Here is a 27218-nt window from a genome sequence, read left to right as displayed (position 1 = left end):
CAGCGCCCTCATAAAACATTGCTTTTACCCTAAGTTTTACAACGTTGTTCTATAGGACAAGCCTAGCGACTAAACTCTGGCGGGTCTAAAGCATGTCAGCTGTGAATGACCGTGAACTAAATTGTCGACACGTCGTTAGAGTAGAGAAAAAGTGTGACTTCAACAACATAATGCTCGCGATAGCTTCGCGGAAATGTCTACGAGCCTGCCGGTGAATAACCTAGAAGAGTGCAAGCGACGCTTTCTAGAGCACCCCGCCAAGTCGTACTCAGTCGCCGCCGACGGAAAGTCTTCGACGACCGCCGTAAAAAGTTCTGGATTCGAGTTCTACGATCTCCGAAAGTTAGTAGAACTCGTGGGCGAGTGCGTGACGCCGTACGAGAACCCGTCGTCGCGTACCGGTGCCGTCAAGGCGAGTGCTCCGCGCGAACGACCGCAGGCTTCGAGTGGCGCGAACCACGATGAGGTTCGACGAGACGAAGACCTCGGTGGCGATGCTGGGTTACCGCACGAATTCAAGCCTCCGCTACGCGCTGCTGCCGCTAGGAAGACCGCTACGGTACAGTCGCCCCGTCGGCAGCGAGTTAACGGCGCCTTCAAGTCTCCGAGAAAAGTGTCCGGCGGCGCGCCGCAGTCTGAGGTACAGCAGGTTTCGGAGACGCAGTTCCCGCCGAACAGTCCCGAGTTTGACTGGCCCGACGTCGACGAGCCTGAGTACATTCACATTCCGTCCCAGTCGACACCCCCCAAAAAGCAGCAGTCGGAGAACGGCGGCTTCTGGAACGGCGGCGCCTGGGCCGAGGACGATGACGTGTTCATTGCCCCAGAGTCGCGACGTTCCTCGTCTTCCCTGAAGAAACCGTCCCCGAGAAAAGCGCGACCCTCGAGTTCTGCCGCGACGTGCCTTCTTTCGCCCAGCGGCAGGCTCGATGCCGCCGAGGTGCAGGAGATCGAAGGAAGCGCCCTGTTGTCGAGCGAGCGCAACTTCGTGAGGGGTTCGGCCGACTCCCGGGCCGCGGCGGCGCTTTTGCGGGACTACGACCACAGACTGTCGTCGCACATCTGCTCGCTGCTCGACGAGAAGCGACAGCTTTCGGGCGACGTCCTGTCGCTCCTAGATTTGCGCCGTAAGGTGTTCCGCCAGTTCCGAAGGGCTTCCGCATCTAGCGGTGGCCCTTCACCCTCAAAGGCCAAAAGAAACTCGTCCGCAGCAGGGGCGACTTCGTTCTCTAGCAGAGGTTCTCTAGGGAGTCGTCTGGAGAGGACTACGCCTGGTGGCGAGGTGTCGTTCCCGACTACCTCCGCGGGCTTCGGAAACTTCAGCGAACCCTCCTCGAGGCCCTCAAACTCCTTCGGCAGCGCGTTTTCGGACAGCCCGTCTTGCGAGGTTTCGCTGTCTCACAGACTGAAACGGCTTGGCGACGAGACCCTCAACAAACCGCCGCCGACTTCCTGCATCAGTCCGGACCTCAATAATGTGCGTTCGACTAATTCCTTGATCGGTAGTGCGTCGCACTCTCCCTACTTCGGCTCAAAACCCTCAGCGAGCAAGCCGACTGCAATCAGTGACACCGAGTTTATTCAGGACGTTGACACGGAGGACATTAATGCAGACTTCAGTATCGTTGAAGCCGAAACGCAGGCCCAGAAGGATTGTGGTAACAACTCTGGGTCGACAGGACGGTTTATTGGCCAGTATCGCAATGACGGCGCATCGACCAAGTTTAAGGGCTTCGGGTTTCCGCACTCTGCCGAGCTGAGGGCGAAGTTTGCCTCAGTGTTTGGCTTGAAGCAGTTCCGCCTGAACCAGCTGGAAGCCATCAACGCAGCTCTGTTGGGAGAGGACTGCTTCGTGTTGATGCCGACGGGTGGTGGAAAATCTCTCTGCTATCAGCTGCCCGCTGTCATGAGTGATGGCGTGACCATCGTCATATCCCCGCTGAAGTCTCTCATTCAAGATCAGGTCGGTTGGTTGTTGTGCTGTGTTCAAGCATTGTTTTTTTTTTTGGCAATACAAAGAAACGATGTTCTGCATACTTTGCACAGGAGCAAGGGAAGTCGCTGTACATAAGGTTCTAGGAAGGCTCTGCCCAATGGTAGAGAAACACAAAAGCTTTCTGGACCTGGCGGCGGTGATGCTAGTGAGAATGAGGACTGTGAAGTGGCATGGTGTAGGTTACTGGCCCTCCAGAGACAGGGGTGAACCATTGCCAATGGCAAAGTAGTGATAGCAGATCATGAAGTTGGGCTAGTTGGTTAGTGTTTATCCTGCAGTAGTTATAACTGCACTCTGACAAAGACAGCAGAATAGAACACTGCACGTGTGCACATGCCATCTTCTCTTGTTCTGTTTTCAATGTTTAAGCGCAGTTGAAATCATTACAAAACAAAGTATGCTTGTGTTGTTTGAGAGTCCTGCATGAGGGGGCTTTTCTGACGAATTATTAGTGACGAGCGTTGCCTATAAGATATTTTAATTTGGTTTTAAAGTAAGGGTGCGTGCTCGTCCGTGTATTCAGGTGCAATCGACATTTTCCATGGTTTGACGTGGACCGGGGGCCTCCTCGTGACGTGACTTTGCAAGAGTCAAGCAAGTATTGCTGGTATAGGACAACATTTGGAGGCGAATAATACCCTCACTGGCACCACATATTATTTGTCACCCCTCTGGCTTGGTTGTCGGGCTGCTCTTAAGGTGGTTTCAGCTGCTTATGCCAGTAATGCTTTCTTTTTTCTTTCTTTTTTTGAGGGGGTATTTATTCATTTGATTTGCATACACATATACACAAGGACACCGAAGAAAGAGGGAGAGAGCAACCTGGCAACTGCCACCTGGAGGGGCACAATGCCTCCTCTCTCTTTCAGGAGGAGGGAAGAAACAGAGCATACAAAGATTAGAGGGAAAAAAGAGGAAAGAAGATGAGGAATGAAAAAAAAAAAAGAGACGAAGACTTCCACCAGTATGAGTTAAAAAAAAAGAAACATAACATGCTCGAAATGTCCACATTGTTTTATTCTTGCCCACACGTGGGTCTCCCTATTGAAAACAGCGCATTCAGCATCACCGAAGCTTGAGCGATCGAAGCCTTAGGTGCTGCCCCACTGCGGGGCACTAGTTTCCTACGGTATTTAGGCAGGTATTCTGAACTGCCGCAAAATCGGTCTGAATTAATTATTCAAGCATAGATTATACGATGCATTAAAGCATTTACGATTCAATTTCAACAATTCCATACGCAAAGCTACAAACCACCATAAAAATGTCCCAAACAAAACTTTCGTTGTCCGGGGGGAGGGGGGGGGTGTCCTTCAATGGCCTTGCACACAGCCACTTCCAGTGTCGGCGCACTCCGTAGTTCGTGTGACATCGTCCATTAATAATAGCAACCTATCAGTTGCCTACATTCATTAATGAGTAGTTTTAGTTTTAATATCTGGCAGACATTTCCAGCTTTGGATATTGTGTAAATTTCCTGTCAAGGGAAATGTGGCACTTTTGTATATGAAACAAACCATGCATAGGGAAACCTTCCATGTTTCCTGCACGATGTCATATGCACATTGCTCATTCAAAATGTGCTCAATTCGTAGAGAAGTGGGGTTGGAAAAAGACAACTCTGTAATCAAGTGAAACTGACCAAAAAAACAATTGTTTGTCACTCATTTGAAGAATTGTTTGTCACTCAAATGAAGCTGCCAAAAAAAATTTGTTCCAAATCTGCATGTTACACCGCAAATGTCGTCGAAAGACGATAGTCTTGCGTCTGGAGAGAGTGAACAAAACGTTTATTTGATGTTCTGCGCAAAAAAATCGGTAAATGGTTTTCTGGAGGCGCTGCGTTAGAGTGCCTCGAGCGTGTAGCGGAGGCGAACGAGCGCGTCGAGGCACGCTAGACACAAGCGTCATCTGGCAGTTATCTTCGAAAACGAAGGCGTGCAGCCTTCAGAGAAAGATGCGTGCCAGTCTCGGAGGTGATAAGGTGTAGAACGCAAAGCGACGGGCAGGTGCCACCATCGTGACATTGTAGCGAAGTGTTGGAGCATTGCGTTGCATTGTCAGCACAACACGATAAACGCTGCATTCCTTAGAGTTACTTGTGTGTGCTTCTTTTAGTATAAAGGCAGACATAAAAAACATCGAAGCGTTGTTGTGGTGCCTCAGATATGCGCAATAATTGTTTTTCAATTGACAATCGCACAGCTATGAACGCTAAACCTTGAGCAATATTGGTGGGCGCTGCGGATGGGGTTGGCCGTTTAATGCCGTTTGAGGTATTGTTATGGTGGACAAACAGACTTTATGTACAGACAGACAAAACAAAATTTTTTTCGTCGAAGGTCCCCAAGAAAGACTATCGTCGTTGAAAGAACATGGCATTGTCACTCATTTACATGCACGAGTGGGTGGGTTATTTAATTCTCCAGTGCTTCGCCCTCTCGTCATGATTCACTTTGTGAAGGTGTGTGCATTTTTCTTAACTGTAGGAGTATAGATGCAGCAGTTGTGATGTCGCAAAAATAGTATTCCTGTGCACATACTTTTTTACAAATGGAGTAATACTTCAGTAGTAATTCCTCTCATAAATAATACACTAGTGTAGTAGTACCCGTTTGGTGATGTACTCTTTTTGTGCTATTGTTCTTAAAACTGTTCCTTGCAAGACTTCAAACAAAGTGCAAGTGTATATGCTTGATTCGGGCTGGTATGCCCGCTGCCGTATGCACTCCTCATCTGGGTCAGCTGGAGGGTAATCATGTTGCTTTACCATGCAAAACTACAACAAGTGTCAATGTTGTTACATACCCTTCATCAATCTCCTCCAGGTCCAGAAACTGACATCACTCGACGTGCCAGCTAACCACCTGTCTGGCGAGAGCGACAACGCCAGCGTGTACGCTGACCTGAGGTCACCACGGCCACAGCTGCGGCTGCTTTACGTGACGCCCGAGAAGGTCAGTGCCAGCACCCGGCTACTCGAAGTGTTGCAGCGATTGCACACCAACGGGCACCTCACGCGTTTCGTCATCGACGAGGCACACTGCGTGAGCCAGTGGGGCCACGACTTCCGGCCCGACTACAAGCGACTGAGCGTGTTGCGCGAGAAGTTTCCAGGCGTCCCCATGGTGGCACTGACTGCGACAGCGACACCACGGGTGCGCACGGACATTCTTCACCAGCTGGGGATGCGGGACCCCAAGTGGTTCTTGCAAAGCTTCAACCGGCCAAACCTGTGCTACGAGGTCAGCCTCAAGACAGGCAAGTCGGTGGTCCACGACATCGTCGAGGTCATCAAGAAAAAGTTCAAGCGGCAGAGCGGCATCGTCTACTGCTTTTCGAGGAAGGAGTGCGACCAGCTCGCGGACGACCTCAGCAAGGAAGGTATCGCATCCGTGTCTTATCACGCAGGGCTCACCGACAGTCGACGGAGTGTTGTCCAGCGTCAGTGGATCGATGACAAGGTCCAGGTAAGTTTGCTCTGAACAGGGGTTCACATCAGCATCAAGGTAACTGTATGCTGTACTGTACAGTGTCCAGTACAGCGTCCAGGATGAAAGGCCTCCAAAATAGGCTTAAAAGCATGCATTGACCGTCACATTCGATAGAAGGCAGTACGATAATCTGATACTTATATGCAACTAGCATAATGCAGTACAACTATGCAAAAAGGTAATGCAACGATAACAGTGTGCAAAGAAAAATGTGTACTCCCTGTTTGACTTATTATAAAAGTGCAATGTTCCAACAAAAGCAAAAATTCAGTCATGACAGAGGAATTGTTGAGTGAAGTGTACAATGTGCTTCGATTAATGTAAAATTCGTGGGTGCATCCTTACATCAGCATACTTGAGTTTAATCTACTTCGACGACTGCTTTCTGTACTCAGGGACAGCACGTCGTGCTTTTTTAGTGTGAAATGACACCAAAAGAAAGAAAACAAGAAAAAGTTCTTTTGTCCTGTCCTGTTTTTTTTTTTTTTTTGAGGTGTCGTTTTGCATTGAAAAAGCGCAATGGATTCACATCAGCCAGCCCACCAATACATTGCGTTGGACAGTTCGTCTCGGCAGCAGAGCGAAAGCTGCAGAGGCGGGCTATCTACACATTTGGGTTAGTCTGCGAGTAGAGTAGTATGGCAGCTTGTGGCTGATTTCAGTTCCAGTTTCGGTTTTTCTTGTTCGCTGCGTTAACACTTCTCGAGAAACATATGTACGAAAGATCTGAATGGGAGCGAGAGTAAAGTGAATGGAAAGATAACTTGCCGCTGGCATGAACTGGATTTGCAACCTTAAAATCTAAATTTCAAGGTTGTAGGCTTGGTTCCCACGGGTGACAAGTTATCTTTTTGTCCACTTCACTTTTTTCACATTTCTATTATAATTATACTACAAATAACACCTCTATACCTTCCTCAGCAGAATTGTCTGTTCTCTGTGCGCGCCTGTGCTGCCTAATGTGCGGTGTTTATCTCTCTTCCCTCTCTCCTCTCTATCTTTCATCTCCCCCATCCCCCCCATGCACAGGGTAACAAACCGGCAGCCTATAGGCTGGTTAACCTCCCCGCCGTTCTTTTCCTCCTGTTTTCCTTCCTTGTCTGTTCTCATTAACATTGTGTCTAACAAAGGAAAATGAGCCCTTCAGATTCCTCTTTTCTCCTTGATTTTGTGTGTTCTGTTTCACATAAACAGATCGCAAATCTCACCAACATGCTTGGCATTCTCTACATACATTCTGTTTTATACTCGTATTTTCCTTGTGCATGTGTCTAATTGAAACACCTCGAAATCATTCCTCTTTCGGTTCTACACATGGACTACAGATAATTTGTCCTCTGCTGCGCTAGTGTTGATGATGTCTGAAATACCCGCGTTGCAGGTGGTGTGTGCGACCATCGCCTTCGGTATGGGAGTGGACAAACCGGACGTCCGCTTTGTCATTCACCACACGCTGCCCAAGTCTATTGAGGGCTACTACCAGGAGTCAGGCCGTGCGGGGCGTGACGGCCAGCGTGCCTCCTGCATCCTCTTCTACAACTACCATGACATGCACCGTATCCGCTCCATGATCGACAAGGACTCCATGGCCAACGCGGCGGCCAAGCAGACGCACATCGCCAACTTGTGGCACATGGTCAACTTCTGCGAGAACCGAACTGACTGCCGCAGGGCGCAGGTGTGACGAAATTTCCCTGTCTTTCACACCGTGCATATCGATCGATTGTGCGTACTTATACAATCGAACCTCTATATAATGCACCCAGATATATTGAAATATCGGTTATAGTGAAGTAGATGAAGAATAGTCTTGCAATAAATAAAGCATTTGGAATATACCTTTATAACAAATTTTCGGATATAACGAACTTATTTTCGTGTAAGATGCAATTTTGTTATATTAAAGTTAGAGTGTAGTTTGTTACAACCTTAGGGCGAACACAAGCTCCACCCACCACATCACTTTCCTGCTTAAAGAAAATTTTCATAGACGTTCCGTCCAATCGTACTTGCTCATTGCTTTAGCGTTTCTCGAGAATTTTCTCGAGACTGTACATTTGCAACCCTAGTAGAGCCTCGAAGGCAGCTTTGCAACAATATGAGTGTGTGATGGAGTGAAGCATACTAAAAACTTGAAGGGGCCACTGTCAATAGGACGTTCACTGTGTTTGTCTTCAGGAAGCTCGAATAGTAAAATTCCTGTGCTAATCGACTCAAATGGCAAACATAATCTGAAAAGAATATTCAAAATCTCGCATATTCGCTCACCCCTACGTTACAAGAATGAGCAAACCTTATACCTTTGTAGATGTTGCTTTTGCATTGAAGACATGGACAGCCCGAAGGTCGTTTGACTCGCTGCGGCAGTCGTGTTGTTTCCTTGCATTGGCGTTTGTTGAGTTAATCTATGTTCTTGGAGGGGGGCTGCATATTTCAGACACGAACTCGTACTTTGACCTGCTCGGTGTGGTCACACATGCTGTGTCATTACAGGGGGTAGTAGACACCTCATACCTTTGTAGGCGTTGTGTTTGTTTGGAAACCATAGATACCGTGGAGGTCGTGTTTCCTTACGCCGGATTTTGTTACGTTGTGCCATGTTCAAGGCTAAAGGAGTGAGCTGCCAGCCTTGCTTCATATAACATTCGATTTTATTGCTTTCATATTCATTGCTTTGACCTTCCTGTGAAACTGCCACGTTAGTTTTTCTCTCACCTTGCTAAACTTGTGAACACTTCCTTTTTCTCATCACTTTAACACTTCAGTACCGAACTTCGTTGTGACACTCTTGTTGAGAAAAGTTCCATCGAAGTTTTATCTGTTCTTTCAGGTTTTGCATTATTTCGGCGAGAATTTCGACCGCCAGTTCTGCAAACAGAACCGACGCTTTGCTTGTGACAACTGCCTGGCAGAGACGCGCTGGGTCATGATGGATGTCACTGATGATGCGCGAGAAGTGGCCCGATGCGTGCAGGACCTGAATGCCAAACGTGTCAACATCACAGTGAATCAGGTATGCGTCCTAAAAAGGGTTTCTACACTTCATTAATTTCTTTCACTGTAATTATTTCATTAATTTAGGACAGAATAACAGTTTATGAGTAGAGTATGATGCAATCCTGCGTTTAAAGTACATTGAAGACGTCAGTGCACAGGTCCATGGATATTCAATCTAGTGAAAGTTTAATTTTATTTTCTGTGGCCCTGTAATATAAGTGATAACCAAAGAGATGCTATATATCATGCCGCAACTGGTTCGACGATAGTTATAGCGCGAGAACAAAACGACGACACTGAGACAAAAGGACACGAAAGACACGAGCGCTATAGCGCTCGTGTCTTTCGTGTCTTTCGTGTTGTGGCTTGTACCTATCGGTTAATAAGGCGCATTCAGTATGCTTGATCTCCCATTCATGTTTCTCTCTGAAAAGGTTCACAGATCTTTAACCTTGTAGAAGTTTTCATTTGTATAATATTAGGCATAGATACTGGCAAAGTTCTTCAAATGAAGGTGTGCTAATCTAGCATTTTGAGGACGATGCAGTTGAGCTGTAATACAGCAGATGTAAGCATAACGAATGAGAGACAACCTCACCACTGTTAGAGTATAATGTATAGTATGTGTTTTGTAACAAATTAAACAAATCTGGCTTTGCATCGCATGTGACTTTGTTAGTGCATAATGATGCTTGGCTGTTTTTGTACAAACACATTGTGGCCTGCTTGCAAGTGCTCATGGAGACTGTACACCCCCTCTTCGCAATTCTCGTGCAGCTCGTGGACATCTTCAAAGGGGCGATGAACAAGAAGATGAAAGAGCAGAAGTTGGACGCTCTGCCACTCCACGGCCGTGGAAAGGCCTACCAGCGTAACGATGCCAACCGGTTGGTTCGACGACTGGTCCTCGACGGCTACCTCAAGGAGGTTGTTGCCTGTCACATTGCCTGTCACATTGCCTTGCTCTGCCCTCAGCTGCACGACACATCATCACACGGTGCATCATGACATGGCGCGTTATTGCTCGACGTATTGTCCACGCAAGGCATTATCGATACAATACATTAACACGTGATGAATTGTCCACACGATCACTTTCGTAAGTGGCGTTATCATATGACACATTATTGCACGACACATTATCACAGGACCCATCATCACAAGCTGCGTTATTACATGGCATGTTATCGCATGATACATTGTTGTACATCACATTATTGCATGACGCATTATCGTTCAACACATTATTGCACGATGCATTATTTGCATTATCACACTACACACAATTGCACGATGCATTATCATACAATGCATAATCACATGATGCATAATCGCACGACGCATAATCTCAAGAAGCATTATTGCAAGACGAATCACTGTATGATGACTTATCGCACTGTCTTTCATTGCCATTACCGAATGGCAAAGTGTTGCATTACGAATGTCCTGACTGCCAGATTGTCTACATGATACGCTTATGGAAGATCTGTTGAATATTTACTAGCACTTTGCACAACTTCATTTCCTGAAGAGAAGGATAAACACTGCCTGCATTTCATACATAACTTGCTTGGCAACACAGGTGGTGAGTAACTGCCAAAGCTGGCCTATTCCATTTGCTCGGAGTGATATCTCAAGGGGGAAAAAAGGAAAGGCAAAGTTTGAAAGGAAGCCGTTTTCAGTGAAATCGAATGGCATCAGAAAAGAGACGTAACGTCACTAACACGGTGAAGAGACACGGCATTAAGTAAACTGTGCCGTGGTGTTGCAGCCATGATAAGCCGGAAATGCAGAACTCTGAGACAAAGATGTTTTAGGCAGGGCCAAAATGCATGCACAGAAGGATAAGCAGAGCAACATTAGCAATTTCAATGACATCTTTTCAGCGGGCTTGTGCTTTGAACTGTATTGTTTGCGTATAAGTCACCCATCCTTGAGCAAAAGTTAAGTCAAACAAGACACTAAAGTTCTACATGTAATTACGCACAAGATTAGAAAGGCCGTACGCAGTAAGTCCTGTGGAAAAGTGCGCATTCAAAAGAGTATGATGGTCAGTTTAATCTATGAGAATATTTTATATTGCAGGAACTTGCAGCACTTTTCGCTCAATGCCTCGAAACATTGAGAGTGCCAGTAAACTGAAAAAGTGCCAGCATTACATTGACAAGAAAGCAGATATTAACAATTAAATAATGGTCCTTCAATATACAAAATATTTAGAAAGGTAACTTGAAACAGGATAAAAGAAATACTAGAATAACTGACCTAGAAGTCAGGCCTTAAAGGATAGCAAAGAAGCATGAAAAGAAATTATGGATCTCACAGCATGAAGTCAAATGGAAGATGTTAGGTAAAAACTAAGCGAGTCTAAGACAGAAGAATGAGTCTCAAAACAAACTGTGCATCGGATGCTCTGTTTACATTAAGCTAAACAAATGGACGTGGTATGGCTGCCTAAATGTGCAGCACAGGTAAGCAGTGTTCAGTTCGAGAGATGCAGTGAATGCCAATAGATGGTAAACACTGCCGAGTACGGCAGGTCAATAGGCGGGGGAATGAATTTAAGATATTTTACGGCCTAGAATGAAATCCACTTGCACAGGACAGGCCAATTGGAGACCGCTGAGAGAGGCCCTTGCCTTGCACTGAACATAGAATGGGCTGATGGGCACGATTGCATGTATTCCAACGTGTATTTTTTACACGAAAAAGCTTAAGAAGAAACTCGCTGGCAAATGCTGTACATGACTTTTGTCATACTACAGCATGGAAGGTATTCACGAATTTCGCGAAATCTCCAGGGTGTCAAGTTTGCCTTTATAAGTAACGCGACAATCGCAAAACATGCCGGATAAGCGAAACACGACTAAAGGCTTAGTCAGTCAGAAGATTATTTGATTAACTGCGGCACTTGGTTGCGTCCTTGAACAGTGCGACAACAACATTGACAAGTGAATGAACTGGTGATGCAAGCACAGTATGATGCCATTCTCTAATGGGAGTCAATTTACACTCTAGGAGATCACCATGAACTACCTCGAGATGGCCATGTCCTACCTGAGACCCGGTGGCAAGCTTTCCCAACTTCTGTCCGGCCCGGCGCGCATAACTCTCTCCATCGAGAAGAAGTCGCGGCCCTCGGAGTCGGCCGTGCGTGTCGAGGAATCCGCGGCGGAGCCGAGCCGCGCCAACCCGGAGATCACGAAGCTCACCGAGGCGTGCCACCTGGAGCTGGTGTCCATCGTGAAGGCACTGGCGCTGGCCAAGAACACTCACTACAGCAACGTGATTCACATCGACGCGCTGCGCGGAATTGCCGAAAACCTGCCGACGACGGCGGAGGCCATGTTGCAGGTTCCGCACATGACCAAGGCTCTGGTTGACAAAGTAAGCCTCCCAAAAATCTTTGTTGCTAGAAAATTTTGTGAAGTATTCTGTATATTCTTTTAAAGAGGGAACTCGCACAATGCTTGTGTGTGTTCCGCGCCCGTGCTATGTCAAATTTTTGTGCCTTTGAATACACTGTGTAGTAAGATGAGCGTTGTAGGGTATCTTGTGTCGGGTGTTTATCCTGCCCATAGAGCTGCCTACGAAAGCTGCTAGCATGACACTTTGTCCAGTGCGCATTTATATAAGCTCTTTGTTGCAGTTAGTCCAAGGTTCAGTGAAAACTCATCAGGCAAGTTTGATTCATTGACAAAATAAAACAGGCACTTGCCTTCTTCAAAAGGAAATAAATGGAGATTTATTGAGCAGAAAGGTTGATGCTTGGAAGGCTTGGAAGGCGATGCACCAGCCGCAATTCATGAGCTCGAGCTGCTGCTGCACTCTCGATGCTGCTGCCTCTGATCCGGAGAACTTCCTCTTCTTTACAATGGCCCCGCGGAAAAGAAGGAGCCATCCTGGCGACTTAGTCCTGTGCAGGCGATGTTGTACCGTGGTACTGCTTGAGCCTCTGGACGTGTAAAACCTCGCGGTTGCGACGTCGCAAGTCTGACGGTGGCGTAAGAAGCTCAATGAGGTAATTTACTGGCGAAGTTTGTACGAGAATACGATATGGCCCATCGTACTTTGGCAGAAGTTTGGAAGAGAGCCCAGGTGTGCGATGCGGCACTGACAGCCACACAAGGGCACCCGGAAGAAAAACGGGAGTTGAGGTCTGGGCATCATGAATTGCTTTTTGCCGGTTTTGGTCATCGCAGGTAAAGCGACGAGGTTACTGGCGACATTCTTCTGCGTGTCTGGCGGCATCCAAGATAGGTAGGCACTCGGACGCGTCTGGTCGATAGGGCAGAATGGTGTCAATGGTGTGGGAGGGGTGACGGCCGTATAGGAGGTAAAAAGAGGAGAAGCCTGTTGTCGCTTGCGTTGCCGTATTGTAGGCGTATGTAATGAATGGGAGAACTAAGTCCCAGTTAGAGTGATCAGGCGTCACATACATAGATAGCTTGTCACCGAGAGTACAATTAAAGCGCTCGGTAGCCCCATTGGTTTGAGGGTGGTAAGCGGTACATGTGCGATGTACAATAGCACACTCAGCGAGCAATTTTTCAATGACCTCGGACAAGAAGGCGCGGCCACGGTCACTGAGGAGTTCTTGAGGGCCTCCATGACGCAACTCAAAATGACGCAGTAGGAAAGTGGCAACCTCCTGTGCTATAGCCGTTTGAAGAGCAGCGGTCTCAGAATAGCGCGTTAGGTGGTCGATAGCAACTATTATCCACCTGTTGCCAGTCGGAGTCAATGGAAGGGGCCCATACATATCTATTCCGACCCGTTCGAAGGGTCGGGAAGGGCATGGTAAATAAAGGCTGCAGTTCACCGGAGGAGGCGTGTGGTGGAGATTTTCGGCGCTGACATTCGGCACAAGAGCGGACGAAGGTATACATACCACGCCAGTAGTAACCATGTCGAAGCCTTTCGTAGGTCTTGAAGACTCCTGCGCAGCCACATTGTGGATCAGCGTGGCAAGAGGAAGAAATCTGTGACCTCAGGGTTCGTGGAACGACGAACAGCCACTTGCATCCCTCTGGTGCGTAGTTGCGTCGATAGAGAAGCATGTCACGTATCGAGAAGTGTGGAACTCGGCGCCGGTGCGTTCGCGTCTTTGGGAGTTCAGAAGTGTCGGAGAGATGATTAAGAAGAGACGCAGTCCACGGGTCATTGCGTTGTTCGATAGCAATGGTGTCAAAGTCAAGAGATGACAATGTGGAATCGCAGGCGGAGTCAACTGTGGCATTCTGAGACAGGGGGGAATGGGAGAGGGCATTGGCGTCAGCATGCTTCCGTCTTGACCTATAAACCACACGTATGTCATAATCTTGAATTTTCAACGCCCAGCGAGCGAGGCGGCCAGATGGGTCTTTTAACGTTGAAAGCCAGCACAGCGCGTGGTGGTCGGTCACGACGTCAAAAGAACGACCATATAGATATGGGTGAAACTTTCCAAAGGCCCACACAATGGGCAAGCACTCCTTTTCTGTGACGCTGTAATTGCTGTCAGCCTTGGTAAGTGTGCGACTAGCGTATGCCACAACGTATTCCTGATGCTCCGGTTTACGCTGTGCGAGCACAGCACCCAGACCTACACCACTGGCGTCGGTGTGGATTTCAGTTGGAGCTTCAGGATCGAAATGGCGTAGAATAGGTGGCGTCGTGAGAAGCTGCCGCAAGGTGGTGAAAGCCTCGTCGCAGTCAGGGGACCACGATAAGAGGTCTTTACAGTTGCTGAGGAGTTGCGTGAGAGGTGATATAATAGACGCGAAGTTTCGGACGAATCGCCGGAAGTACGAACACAAGCCGATGAAACTTCGAAGTTCTTTGATGGTGGCAGGTTTAGGAAACGCCGTAACAGCTCGCAATGTCTTGGGATCTGGGAGGATGCCTTCTTTGAAAACAACGTGGCCCAAAATGTTCAGTTGACGCATGGCAAATCGACATTTTTTAAGGTTTAACTGCAAACCGATGTTAGTCAAGCAAGTAAGGACGTCCTGAAGGCGGCGTAAGTGGGTGTCGAAGTTAGGGGCGAAGACCACGATATCATTGAGGAAACACAAGCATATCTTCCATTTTAGTCCACGCATGATGTTGTCCATCATTCTTTCGAACGTTGCAGGTGCATTGCAAAGTCCGAAGGGCATGACGGTGAATTCATATAAACCGTCTGGCGTGACAAAAGCGGTTTCGGGGCGATCGGCCTCCGCCATCGGCACCTGCCAGTAGCCTGACCGCAAGTCTAACGAGGAAAAGAACTCTGCACCCTTTAAACTATCCAAAGCATCGTCAATGCGCGGTAGTGGTTAGACGTCCTTCAGCGTGATCTTGTTCAATCGCCGGAAATCAACACAGAAACGAATAGAACCGTCTTTCTTTTTGACGAGGACCACCGGAGACGCCCATGGGCTCTGTGAATGGCGCCTCTGCGAAGCATGTCGTTTACTTGGTCAGCAATGACGCAGCGTTCTGTAGCGGACACGCGATATAGTCGTTGTCGCAGCGGTGAGTGGGACCCAGTGTCGATGTGGTGTTCTACTGCTAAGGCACGGCCGAGAGATGTTTGTGCAACGTTGAAAGAATGGCGGTAGCACTCGAGGATCGTGAGGAGTTGTGAACGCTGCGAAGAGGTCAAATCTTCAGCGATGAATGGTTGAAATATGTTTGCTGACGTTGAGTCAGCCGCTGAGACGACAGCCAGTTCACAGACGGAGGTAGAAGGCACCTCATCGGAACGGATATAATTCTGGTAGAACTGAATGTCTCGAAGTGGCCAAGGCACTTGTGACAAAGTAGGGATAAAGACGACGACTCATGATTATAAATTGGCATTGTGGTTGAGCCTTTTACAAGGTCGAGAGCAGCAAAAGGCAGGGGGAGGGCTCTTCGGGCGACGAATATTAAAGATGGTGTGAAGAAGACCGTGCTGTCGGATATGGCGCTGCATGAAACTGGTACGAACGCAAAAGAGCATGAAGGGATGTAGGTGTCATCGTTAACGACAAGTTTAGCGGCAGACTGGGTGTCGACGGACGCTCGGTCATCCAGTGAGCAAAATTCTACCTCAGCCCTAGCACAGTCGATTACGGCGTTATGACGCGACAAAAAGTCCCATCCCAAGATAATAGTATGGGAGCACGATAAAAGAACCATGAACTCTACGGTATATAAAACGTCCTGAATTGTCACGCGGGCTGTACATACTGCGGTCGGTTGAACAAGTAGAGCACTGGCTGTGCGAAGCGATAATCTAAAGAAAGGCGTCGTAACCTTACGAATTGAGCGGCAAAATCCAGCATCGATAACAGAAACAGCTGCACCGGTATCTACAAGAGCGACAGTAGGGATATTTTCAACGAACACATCAATAACATTGGTAGGTGACAAATGAGGACTCGGGAAAACCGAAACTTGTGCAGTTCTTGCCTCGGGAACTGCGTCGTCTAGTTTTCCTCCTCGTTAGACGCGGGCCGTCGACGCATAGGAGAAGGCGAGCGGCAGCGTGGAGAGGGCGAGCGACTACGTCCCGGCCGAGGGCGGTGGTCGTCCTGGTAGCGGGCTGGCATTGGAGTGGAGGAAGCGTATTGCGCGTTGGAATCAAGCGGGAAGAAAGGCTCACGGCGGTTTTCATCGATGATATGCGTCCGGCGGCGGCAATACCTTGCGCCGTGTCCGGGGTATCGACAAGCGTAACATATCGGGCGATTGTCAAGGGTGCGCCACGGGTTGGCGGTGTTTGTGCTGGTCCGGTGAACTGGAGGTGGCGGATAGCTCGCGCGAGGCTGGAATGTAGGCGCAGGCGCCTTGCGAGTTGGCATGGCTGCAGCTGCGGCGTAGGTGAAAGGAGCAGCCACAACATTATGCTCGCGAGCAGCTGGTAAGGTCTCGGCGACCTCTCCTTGAATTACGCCTCAAAGAGACGACGGTAAAGTTGTGGTAGGTTCGGGTGTGAAGGGCACCAAGGAAAGCTGTCATGCGACTTCTTTGCAGACAAATGCTTTTATTTCGGCTCTTAGTGACGTTTGGTCATGACCATTGGTCACACTAGACAGTGATGCCAAATCATGCACTGGAGGACGTCTTGTCAGAGCTTGCTGCTTCCGCAATTCATCGTAGCTTTGGCAGAGGCTAATTACGTCGTTAACAGTGGTCGGGCTTTTCGCCAAGAGCATTTGAAAAGCGTCGTCGTCAATCCCTTTGAGGATGTGCTTACATTTTTCTCCTTCCGTCATTGCGGCGTTCACGCGTCTGCACAAATCGACGTCTTCTATGTAACTAGTCAAGGTTTCACCCGTTTCTTGTGGGCGTGTACGTAAACGCTGCTCGGCGCGAAGTTTTCGGACGGCAGGTCAATGGAAGACTGCTACAATCGACGCTTTAAATTGCGGCCACGTTCGGACGTCTGCCTCATGGTTTCTAAGCCAAAGGCTGGCTACACCCGCGAGATAGAACGACACGCGTGTCAACTTGTCTGCGTCCGTCCATCTGTTTAAAGTGCTCACCCGTTCGAAAGTCGAGAGCCAGTCTTCAACGTCGTTGTCATCTGTTCCCCTGAAGATTGGAGGTTCCCGCTGAGGAACACTGCCTGGACAGGTGGCCGGAGGAGATGGAAGCGTCTGCTGATCGGCATCCGGCATAGCAGAAGGTAGGCGTCGAGAACGGAGTTCCAGGATGGTAGCGGGAAGGTATAGGGCACAGTACCCAGCACGGCTCCACCAATTATAAAGGAGATTTATTGAGCAGAAAGGTTGATGGTTGGAAGGCTTGGAAGGCGATGCACCAGCCGCAATTCACGAGCTCGAGCCGCTGGCTCTGCGCCGAAGTACTTCCTCTTCTTTACAATATGTATTGACAGTTCAGGGCTGTTGTTGGCCCTTCATTCACATACATTAGATTGTGAAAAGGGCCATAGGACTCCAGAAACTCTTTAGACATTGCATTGGTTTAGACAATGCATTTGACACAGTAACCCAACTATTTGCAGTAGACTCGTGTGAATATTCGAATGCTTCAAACATTCGAACTCATTTCGATTCGAATTCAAGTTATTGAAAATTTCAAAGTACGCGAAATGAACGAATAGGTGTACATTAATTCACATTTAACCACCCTTTGAAGGTGGTTTCACTGCAATTGATGGGTGCTAAGCCGTGAAAGCACCTTTGTAGGTGTATCCCTATTGGTCGGCTTGTAATCACTTGTGCCCATAAAAGTGGTTTGAGTGCAGTAAAGGGGTGCCAAGATGTAAAAACATCTTTTCAGAGTAAATTCGCACTGCTGCAAAGCTTTACTTTAAAGGACTCCTGGCACCGGTTTCGGAAACTCAAGATGCTTGCATTGTTTGAGAGTCCTGTGTGCGGAGGCACTTCTGACCGATTATTAGTGACAAGCGTTGCTTGTAGGATATTTTAGGTAATTTGATTTTAAAGTGAGGTTGAGTGCTCATCCAAGTATTCTGGTCAAATTTGCATTTTCTGAAGTTTGATCTAGACAGGGGGTCCCCCTGGGACTGAACGTCGCAGAGGTCAAGAAAGAATTGTCAACATTAAGGAACACTTCGGCGGGGCACGCAGAATAACCCCGTCTGGCACCCGGTGAGGACTATTGTTCGTCACCCCTCTCGTTCTTTCACCAGGCTGCTTCTCCCAAGGTGGCTTTAGATGCCAAGGAATGCTTTCCTTTTTTCTGAGGGGGACACGCTCGAAGCACCGACGTCGTTTCGTTTTCCGCCGCCCACAGATCCCCCTATTTGGAAAATGCATGTTCTATATCACCGAAGCTTGAGTGCATGTAGTCTCGGGAGCTTCCCCGCTGTGGGGCGCCAATTCCTTATGGCATTTAGGTGGCTGTTTCGAACTGATGCGACATTGTTCTGAATCAACAGTGCTAGCACTAACTATATGATTCCTTAGATCCTTAGAGCATTTACGATTCAATATCAGCATTACGAGACTCAAAGCTACAAATTACAGTAAAAAGTCACAAATAATACTTTCGCTGTCAGGGTTTCTTTAAGGTCAAATGAACATATTACCCTTAGATCGATTCACATTTTTTTAAAGTTTAAAAGCTTGTTATAACAGCTTATTAGCTCGAATTACAGTAAATTTTAAAATGTAACATATTTTACATGTTTTTCACAGGTTACCACTTGCACTTTGCCAAAAGTCATATCCTGCTACTGTTCAAAGTTGTTTTTACTTTCTTTGAACAAAAAACAGGCATTAGCACAAGCTTTATTTCAATTTTAGAAACATTTAGCAGGTTAGTTATGTCGTGGCAAACATGCCAGTTTTTATGTACATAATATGCAATACATGCAATTCGAAATCGTTCAACCAAAATCGCTATTCGCTTGAAGTTCACTTTGACCCTAAAATTCACTATTCCCACAAGCCTAGTTAGCAGTTTTGACCCAAAAATGGAAGTATAGGGTCTATTGTGCCTATATGGAAAAAGCACTGTACAAGAGTGTTTCAGTGTGAAATAAGCCCTAGAAGTCACCAGTTATTAACCCCGCCCACTGCCGGCGTACACCATTTTGCCATTGCGCATGTGACATCATGCGCCGCCTGCTTAGTCTTGTCTACCAAAGTTTGAGCCATTGCGTATTGTCTATTTTCAATGCCAAGCTGGAAAAAACACTGAAACAGCTAGACTTCACGTGCAGCCAACCACTGAACAAAATTGTTCACCGTAATGTACTAGGCGCTCGCACAGCGAGTAGCTTGTAGCGTCGTTGCTCGCGAGTGCAGCAGTGCTGCCCAACTCTTGGGCTGCTTGCATGCTTATAGAAGCATTCACTTATAAATTAAGCACGCTACGAAGTATGCTGAAATTCTGTCGGCTTTGTGAATGCACTTGGATGAACAGGCGTAACACAGATTATAGTCGAAAATTGAGCGTCGTGGCCTCTTTAATTTAGGACGAGATTTCGCAATGTCTACTTGAGAAACTTCACGATCATTTCGCCCGTAACAAGCTGGTGATTTCGGCAGAACAGTTTGTTCGCGACCAGAGTTCTTTCATTGCATGAGTTGCGAAACTCGCCACAGGCTCCACCCGTCAAAATTAGAAGACTACATTGGCCAAAATCGCAGAGGTCTATCAATTGTGTCATTTTTAGGCAAAAAAAAATGCTAACAAATGACATTTTTGTCTGTTCTGGTACTCAAGTCCACAAAGCATGCTGCATTGAAACGAGCAGTGTTTTTATGCTTATGGCTTACATTTTCCAGATGATACTGTGTCTATAAGCTCATCAAATTTGATTGAAAGCGCTTATTGCAACAACAAATTGCGCAATAACAACGAGGATTGTAACGACTGTGGTGATACTGTGCGTTTTCAGTCATCACCACCAGGTGGCATATCGGTTTGCATCATCGAGGCAGTCCTCAAGGCTGCCTTGACAATGGAATGGGAGGAGCGTTCAGGTACCCTGGAGACCTCCACATGTTTGACCATGAGTATGCCGGTGGTTTTAGATTTGAGCTTTACAACTAGTATGATTTAAGGGCAATTGCTGCAATGGCATAGTGCCCTGATTGCTTTCACGATGTACACTCCTTTTGTGTTCCAGTACGGTGCCCAGCTGCTTGAGGTCACTGAGCGCTATGCAGCCGAGAAGATGGTCATCGAGGCGGAGATGGCCGACGCCGCTGCTAACGAAGCCCAGGACGACTTCCAGAATCCACAGCCACCGCCGGACTTTGCCACGACCAGTGCCTCGCCCGGCAAAACGCGCAAGCGCAAAACGTGGTCTAGTGGCGGTTCGCCAGGAAAGCGCCGTCGCACCTTCTACAAGAAAAAGGCTGGGTTCGGTGCCAAGTCGCAGAACAAGGTTGGCCTGAAGCGAAAGACGGCTGGAAAGAAGGCTGCTGGAAAGTCGAATGCCAAGACGGGAGGGAGGTCGGCTGCGAGTTCGTCTTTCGGAGGCTCGTTGAGCGGGTTTGGTGCACTCGCCATGCCGAAGCCGGCTTCATCGATCGCAAAAAGCCGTTCGTTTCTCACTAAGCCACGTGTCGTAGAGATATGAGTGCCCTTGGTCGCCACCATGTGAAACTGTCGGTGGAACACTATGGGGCCAAGCAAAAGTGCCTCAACAGTGTGTGTTTGTAAATATGGTGTCTTGCTGTTTATATAGCCACAATTATTGCCCAAATGTTTTTACCAGTGTGTTTTTGTTTTGTCATACGAGGATAGTTGCTGCGGTGTAGATATAAGTGCACTGAAGGACAGGATTAAATAAACTGCTCGTACAATAGCAATTTTTCGTGTACTCAAAGCACTGATATATGGGCAAAGTCTTCATTGACCATACCATCGAGGTTTTCTGAGTTTTTAGTGCGAGATTTAATCCTCAGTGACCAAAAGCTGCCACTGTTTTGTCATCTCAAATAGACAATGCTGGAACTAACTGCCAATGTTGTTATAGCTTTTAAGCGCATTCTGAAGGAACTTGGAAAAGATAGTGCTTAAGGTTTCTTAAGTATGTTTGATTGTGGCGCAAAATTAATTTTGTGGCATAGAAAGAATAAAGCGAAACTCGGTAAAATTGAAGAAAGGGAACTGTTGACACTTCACACTCTCCTATTTCGTAACCCTTTACTCACAAAATGTATTTTGTGCCATAGTCAACCGTGCGTAAGAAATTTTCATGTAGTTTAACCGTTAACATTTTTTTATTGCGTTAGCTGCAGCATTACAGATGCAACCATGAAACAAACGCTCAAGCAATTTGATGCAGAGACATTATCGTGTCGACATATGGATGTACCACGCAGATCAAAAAAGGAACTATGTTGAATACTTCTGGAGAACGTCCTGGGCCTCCCAAATATCAAGTGTACTATGAAGTAAAACCATTCAAAATGTATATTACTTAAATATACAGTCATCGTCAATTTAAAAATATTTATATTGCTACCACTGCTGTGGGGCCATCTTGTAGCAAGCAATTTAAACACTTCTGCAGCTCTGCCATGTTTTAGGGCTAACAGTGTCAATATGAGCAGGTAATTTCAGTGCTGACAAATTGTCTATAATACTGTATCAGTTCTCAAAGACTGTTATGCGTAGGTCTCGGTATGCCGGGTAACAAAGGCATGGAATTGCGAAACACTGAGGGTACCCTTGAAGTATGCTGTATAGTGGCATGGGTGCCACTTTTCACATGGTTAAGGATTCCTGTGGACACATTACATTCATCCATCTTTACGACATGAAGGCTTTGTGAGTGCTTAACCCTGCCAATTTCACCACATAGGTGTACCTTTGTTCTGCTGGTTTTGTTTTGAAAACATGAACATTCAGGGGAATAGCACGAAAGATTGTGGTATCAACATGCTCATTCAAATATAGCATTTCAAATTAAAATAATGGAACTATTTAATTTTACACTAAGCCTGCATTTTACACCAACCAATTAAGCAAGTAAGCTTGAGCTCCAAGTTAACTCCAGCTAGGAAGGCTCTCTTACAGGAATGTAACTTGGCAGTGTTCATGGCTTGAGGTGCTAATTGATGTTTTATGCGTGAAGTGTGTGCACAGTGCAAATTCTATAAAGGGCATTGATGAAAACAGTCCTCTTACAGGAATGAAGAGTGGGCATTCTGCTCGGAAGATATAGCTGGTACTAAAATTTCTGGTTGGCACTGAGCGCAGTAACTTTTGCGGAATAATGGCGACATGTGACAACTGCTCATGGGAATGCAAGAAGTGCTGTGTAGCTGCTACATAACTGCTATAAATAAAATATAATTTTATAGGCTTTGCAGTGAAGTACTCAGAGATGTTCAAAGACGATTCTGTACACTGCTTTATTACCGACACATACAACATCGGGACACACACCAATGTCTTTTTCATTGTACAATCCAAGTGACGACCTATAATTAAAACCTGGGTTTATAGTTATCAGGCATTATAGTTATCAGACATTGGCACGTTACTATGTGTTGTGTATATGTCATTCGTAAAATGAGCTGCCTGTTAATTACTACAGGGACACACACACAACACTGTTCCCATTCGCACAAATTTAACAAGCATATGTTGCATTTAGTTCACAGGTGCGCACATGAAACTCCATACACATAACTAATCAGTCACACGATGTTTGGCAACTGTCTGCAGAGTCGAGAACGTCCGTCACGAACTCATGCAATATGTTATCATTCACGGACATCAGAAACCTGCTGAATTTGGTGTCACACAGCATGGTCAAGGGCACGACCTCCAGTACAGTCGAAGTGTCTCCGACTTCCACGGCTGTGATCATTGCAAAGTACTCGAGCAGTGCATCTGCGCAGTCAACGTCAACGTCTGAAAACTTCCATAGAGGCCACGTTCCGGGAACGTCCGAAAAAGTCACCGTCACGGTCTTGAAAAGACCAGCGAGGAGATAGAGGACACCAGCCGAGAATCGGCTCAAAGTCTCTCGAAGTCTGACTGCGAGATGCGTCCCGAACTCTAGCTGGGAGACTGCATTTGCAATGTCTGTAGCCGACCTCATGTTGTCCCTACCGCATTCCACGAGGGAGGTGTTTGAGGTGTCCACCATCGCGGCTAGATCGTTAGTGGAGTCGATGGCGTCCGACAGGCCGAGCATGAGGGCCATGTCCAGCAAGGCTGACGAGCAGAACTTTGATAGGCCTGGAACTTTCCCGTACTTGCGGCCTGTGCGGATCCAAGACGCACACGGAGCAACCCTGTCTGACAGCGCTCTGTGGAAGGTTGGCTTGTGGGAGATGTTTGCGAGCGGCACACCATCCAGCATCTTCCGCAGTTCTTCAGCGTGCTTCTTCCACCAGTTGCTGCAGCCATTGCGCTCGCTGAAGCTGGCCACATTCCAGCCCCGGCAGCGCAGCAGGAACGTGCTCGGGCCCTGCATCAGTGGCAGGGGCGGCTGCCCGACGTGCCTACACTCGTAACGCTTGATGTAGAGCGATGCCACCGTGTCCTTCACACTCTGCAATCTCAGACAGCTTGGTTGATCCATGTCGTTTTGGAACCACTGGATGTTCTCCCTGATGGTTCGCTCCTGAAGTTCCTTGAAGTACTGCGCGCACTCTTCTACCTGGCTCACAAAGTCTGCCGGGAGGTCTTCCACGCCAGAAACACAGAGGGCGCGCCTGTCGGCCACCAGATTGGTTAGGGCAGTTACATGGTCCGCCGTCAGCGCCTCCCCGCGAAAGGACTTGCAGACGACGTACACTTCCGAGTTGCCGGGCTTGCTGCACGCGGGCTTTTTAACGTGCACCTGCCGGAAGACGCAGTTGAGCAGGTACAGCAGCGACACTGACGACATCTCGAAGAAGGTGAACATCTTTAAGACGAGGTGACCGCCCTCGGCGAGCAGCTTGAGGGCCGCGACGACCTCGGCCGCATGCAGGGGCGCCACAGTCGCCTCCTGCTCGGCAGGGTCGTCCTGGCAGTCCACGCTGCCATCCGCGGTGACTAGATGGAAGCCGCCACCTGCGTCGCTCGACGACGTCTCGAGGAAGCGGTCTACCATAAACTCGGGCGACATCACATCTCCCGTTTGGTCTTGGCCGAAGTACCACCGGTCGAGCGTCGTGAAGATGAGCCGGTCGTCGGTGACGGTCGACTTGAAGTCGTTCCCCTCGTAGTACGGGTTGAGGGTGTTGGCGAACCAGGTCCAGTTGTCTTCGCCACCGCGGTCACACTCGTCCTCGGCGCACCCCGAGCGCAAGTAGTGCTGCAGGGCGAGGATGAAAGCGCCCGGAGCCTCGCACAGGTGGAACGACCGCAGAGGGACGGTGTCCGCGAGCTCGTAGTCGTGGAGGAGCTGGAAAAACTTGCACCACGCCTGCGTCAGCAGTTCGGGCGCGGCGCTCTGACGCACCCGGTTCATGACGTTCGCCGCCCGGTTGGTCCACGTCGTGTGACGGCGCCACGCTATGGGCTCCATGTCGTTCAGCAGGCTCTTGGTGGCGTTCAGCTCCGTCTTCATCTGCTGGAGCGCCGGCAGGCACCAGTCGGCGTCGGAGCAGATGCGGTTCGGGTCCGGCGGTCGCCATGCAGAGGAGGCTTTGAAGGTAAACTGGCGCCGAAACAGCTGCGAGGCCTCTTCGTACACGGACATTGTGTTATTGCGACTTTTCGCAGAGCGTTCGGAACGCGAATGCGACAGTTGTGGCTACATTGAAATCTTTGATAGCTTACCGAAATTACCTAGATGAAGGGCTGTCACTCGAGGCGGAAAAGCACGCCATGAATGCCATGAAAAACGTAAACAAGCCGAGTTGTAATTGATTCGGCCGAGCCATTTGAGGCTATGTTTGAACCAGAGGCTAAACAGAGTGTATCTTTAATGTAAATGCTGCTCGACAAAGTCAACAAGTTAATACAAGTTTATTGCCGAAACATAGAAGTTTTCTTTCAACAACCGTAGAGAGCGAATACTGCAATGCGTCTTCCGATATGCCGCTTAGTTTAGCGCGGGAGACTTAAACCTGCGCTCGCCATTCGGGCTTTTGTATTTGTCTTATTTGCGCTAATTTGAGGCACTTCCACTGGTACGCTGATGATTTCAAGAGGAATAAGATAATTAGAATACTTTGCGGCGAATATACAGGCAACAGTAAAGGCAATGTGAGCTTAAAACAAGACAGAGTTGTAGCGGTTGCATGGTCCTTGTTACTGCAGTGGTAGTAGGGACACAATGAAAGAGGTCACTAAGGATATCTATGAAAGATCGTGATTCTACCTGTATAAAAAATGGAATGAAAGCACCAAAATGAAATTTACGTAACGTTATTCTAGCTGAACTGTATGAAGCATGCCAAAATAACGCGGAAGTAGAACGTCTATAAAATATCCACGCATCTTCATTAAGTGCATAATGACGAGTGTGCGAAGCAAGGTCCTTAATTTCCACGTTTATGTCACCGACTAGTATAAAGGACGGGGACAGATGCACGGACGTACAGACGGACAATGCAGGCGAGAATGCATTTTGCTGTCATATATCTTGATTGGCGTACACGTAAGGTCGGTTTTTACACTGATGTTCTCGTTTTTCGTTGTGCAGGTGTTCGATTTCGGTTTGTGTAGTCTGGCGGATGCCGACAAGGCTATGCCCTTAAGAGCTTCGCCCCCATGAACAGGTAAATATGGACAAACCGGGCGCGTAGTCAGAAACTTTTTTCTCGTGGGGGGGGGGGGGGGGGCACACCTTTTTGATTTGCAGGGAGGGCACCACCTCAATTGAGTAATTTTTCGTTCTTTATGCCATGGCGAAAAAAATTTCAGGGGGGTGCAAGGGCTTGGTGTGCCACCCCCTGGCTACGTCCCTCGGACGAACGATACTATAGTATGGTCGTCGGTAGGATATTTCCTTCGGCGGGAGGGGGGGGGGGCACTGATGTATCTTGGGTGAAGGAGGGGGGCAAGTGCTGGTCAGACTTGGAGGAAAACAAGTAGTCCATTTGCGCACCCCCCCCCCCCCCCCGCCCGCCGATGCCCATGTACAGAAGTTCGTCTCGTCTTAGTTTACGCGCGGAGCACAGCAAACCACAGTGTAAATTATACATGTGATACAACCAAGGAGGATTTTAAAAATTGCTGGAGTAGAAATGACTGCCCAGGAGTGAAGCCGTTCCACTGGCAAGATGGCGGCTGTGGTGGCCATCTTACTAGGGGCATGATAAATAATCACCGCTCAGCGAATAAAAACGAAGCGTTTCCCTCGCATCCCAACAAGTTTAATGTGGGAACTTTTTCTGCTCACATAGTGCTCCAAGTGCGTCTTACAGTAACTAGTTGTCCTTAGTGAGCCTCTAATTGGAGGCAAAGTTATTTGAAGATTCAGTCATCTATACTCGTTTCTGTGTGTTATTTCGTCGGGAACAACTATTTTTAACATAGAACTAACGTTGCATTTACATAACATATCAAAGCCACTTGATCTTTAAGTGGGCACCATCAGAAAAGAGCATGTTTCCGCCGTCTTGGCAGTGGCATAAGATGGCTTCACTTCTGCTGGCAAGGCATTGCTGGAACTTCCACTCCAGCTATTTTTCTTTAATCTTCCTTGGATACAACCCACATGCCTTAAAACAGCTGACATCCGGAGTAGTTCGAGTGGCACGTCTTCTTCGCCGGCCGGCAGCGCGAACGAACGCGTAATAAATAAAAAATCGGAGCACACCAACTGCGTAAGAACACAACTCGTTTCAGTGACACTGTTAGCGAAAAGCGCACACGTTTCTGGGTAATTTCTATGGCGTATTGCAACAACAAGCTTCACCGGCGTATTGCAAAACTAGCGTTGTGCTTACGTGTATGCGTGCCGCCATCTTGCATATAAACAAAAAAGACCGGAAGTACGTTTAGATTACGTGATTGTCTTCAGCCAATAGCGGCGCCGCATTTTCCCCATACATCTCCTGGGATATGATGCGGAAACACGCGTACAGGCAGCAGCGAACACAACCAAGAAGTGTTTGAAAGACTACTAGTGGTGCAATATGCCAAAAGTCTCTCGAAGGGTCTCAATCTTGTCTCATAGCCACTGCAGTCATTTAAGAAACTAAACATGGTCGCAGAAAGATGAGACCCTAGGTTGAACTTAACCTTCTGGGAAAATTGAAGCGCATTAAGGTGACACGAAACAAGCTAAACATGTGTTAATTGAAATGAAAATCGCATGTGAACATTTAGCTGCCATCGTACACCGAAGCGGAAACCGGCAGTAATTAATGTGATATTTT

At 47.8% G+C, this 27218-nt stretch overlaps 2 protein-coding genes across 2 annotated transcripts; one reads left to right on the top strand and one right to left on the bottom strand.

The window, feature by feature from the left end:
• Window positions 1–62: 62 nt before the first annotated feature.
• Blm (Bloom syndrome helicase) lies at window positions 63–20750 on the top strand. Its single transcript, XM_037431489.2, has 7 exons — window positions 63–1963; window positions 4825–5466; window positions 6872–7168; window positions 8321–8503; window positions 9265–9414; window positions 11506–11874; window positions 20063–20750. The coding sequence occupies exons 1-7, from the start codon at window positions 194–196 to the stop codon at window positions 20516–20518; spliced, it is 3867 nt and encodes a 1288-aa protein (XP_037287386.1). The 5' UTR covers window positions 63–193; the 3' UTR covers window positions 20519–20750.
• A 1532-nt stretch (window positions 20751–22282) lies between these two features.
• aft (cap methyltransferase 2) lies at window positions 22283–24734 on the bottom strand. The gene has a single exon (XM_037434573.2). It carries the CDS (start codon window positions 24587–24589, stop codon window positions 22586–22588), a length of 2004 nt encoding a protein of 667 aa, XP_037290470.2. The 5' UTR covers window positions 24590–24734; the 3' UTR covers window positions 22283–22585.
• Window positions 24735–27218: the final 2484 nt, after the last annotated feature.

The sequence above is a fragment of the Rhipicephalus microplus genome, chromosome 7, assembly GCF_043290135.1.
Source record: "Rhipicephalus microplus isolate Deutch F79 chromosome 7, USDA_Rmic, whole genome shotgun sequence".
NCBI classification, from domain to species: domain Eukaryota; kingdom Metazoa; phylum Arthropoda; class Arachnida; order Ixodida; family Ixodidae; genus Rhipicephalus; species Rhipicephalus microplus.
The sequence above is the reverse complement of the archived record's forward strand: the minus strand, read 5'-3'. Positions and strand labels throughout refer to the sequence as shown.

Coding starts and splice junctions, on each gene's coding strand:
- Blm (XM_037431489.2), top strand. CDS start 194: ATGTCTACGAGCCTGCCGGTGAATAACCTAGAAGAGTGCAAGCGACGC. Junction 7,169..8,320: donor CTGACTGCCGCAGGGCGCAG/GTGTGACGAAAT, acceptor CTGTTCTTTCAG/GTTTTGCATTATTTCGGCGA. Junction 11,875..20,062: donor CCAAGGCTCTGGTTGACAAA/GTAAGCCTCCCA, acceptor TTTGTGTTCCAG/TACGGTGCCCAGCTGCTTGA.
- aft (XM_037434573.2), bottom strand. CDS start 24,589: ATGTCCGTGTACGAAGAGGCCTCGCAGCTGTTTCGGCGCCAGTTTACC.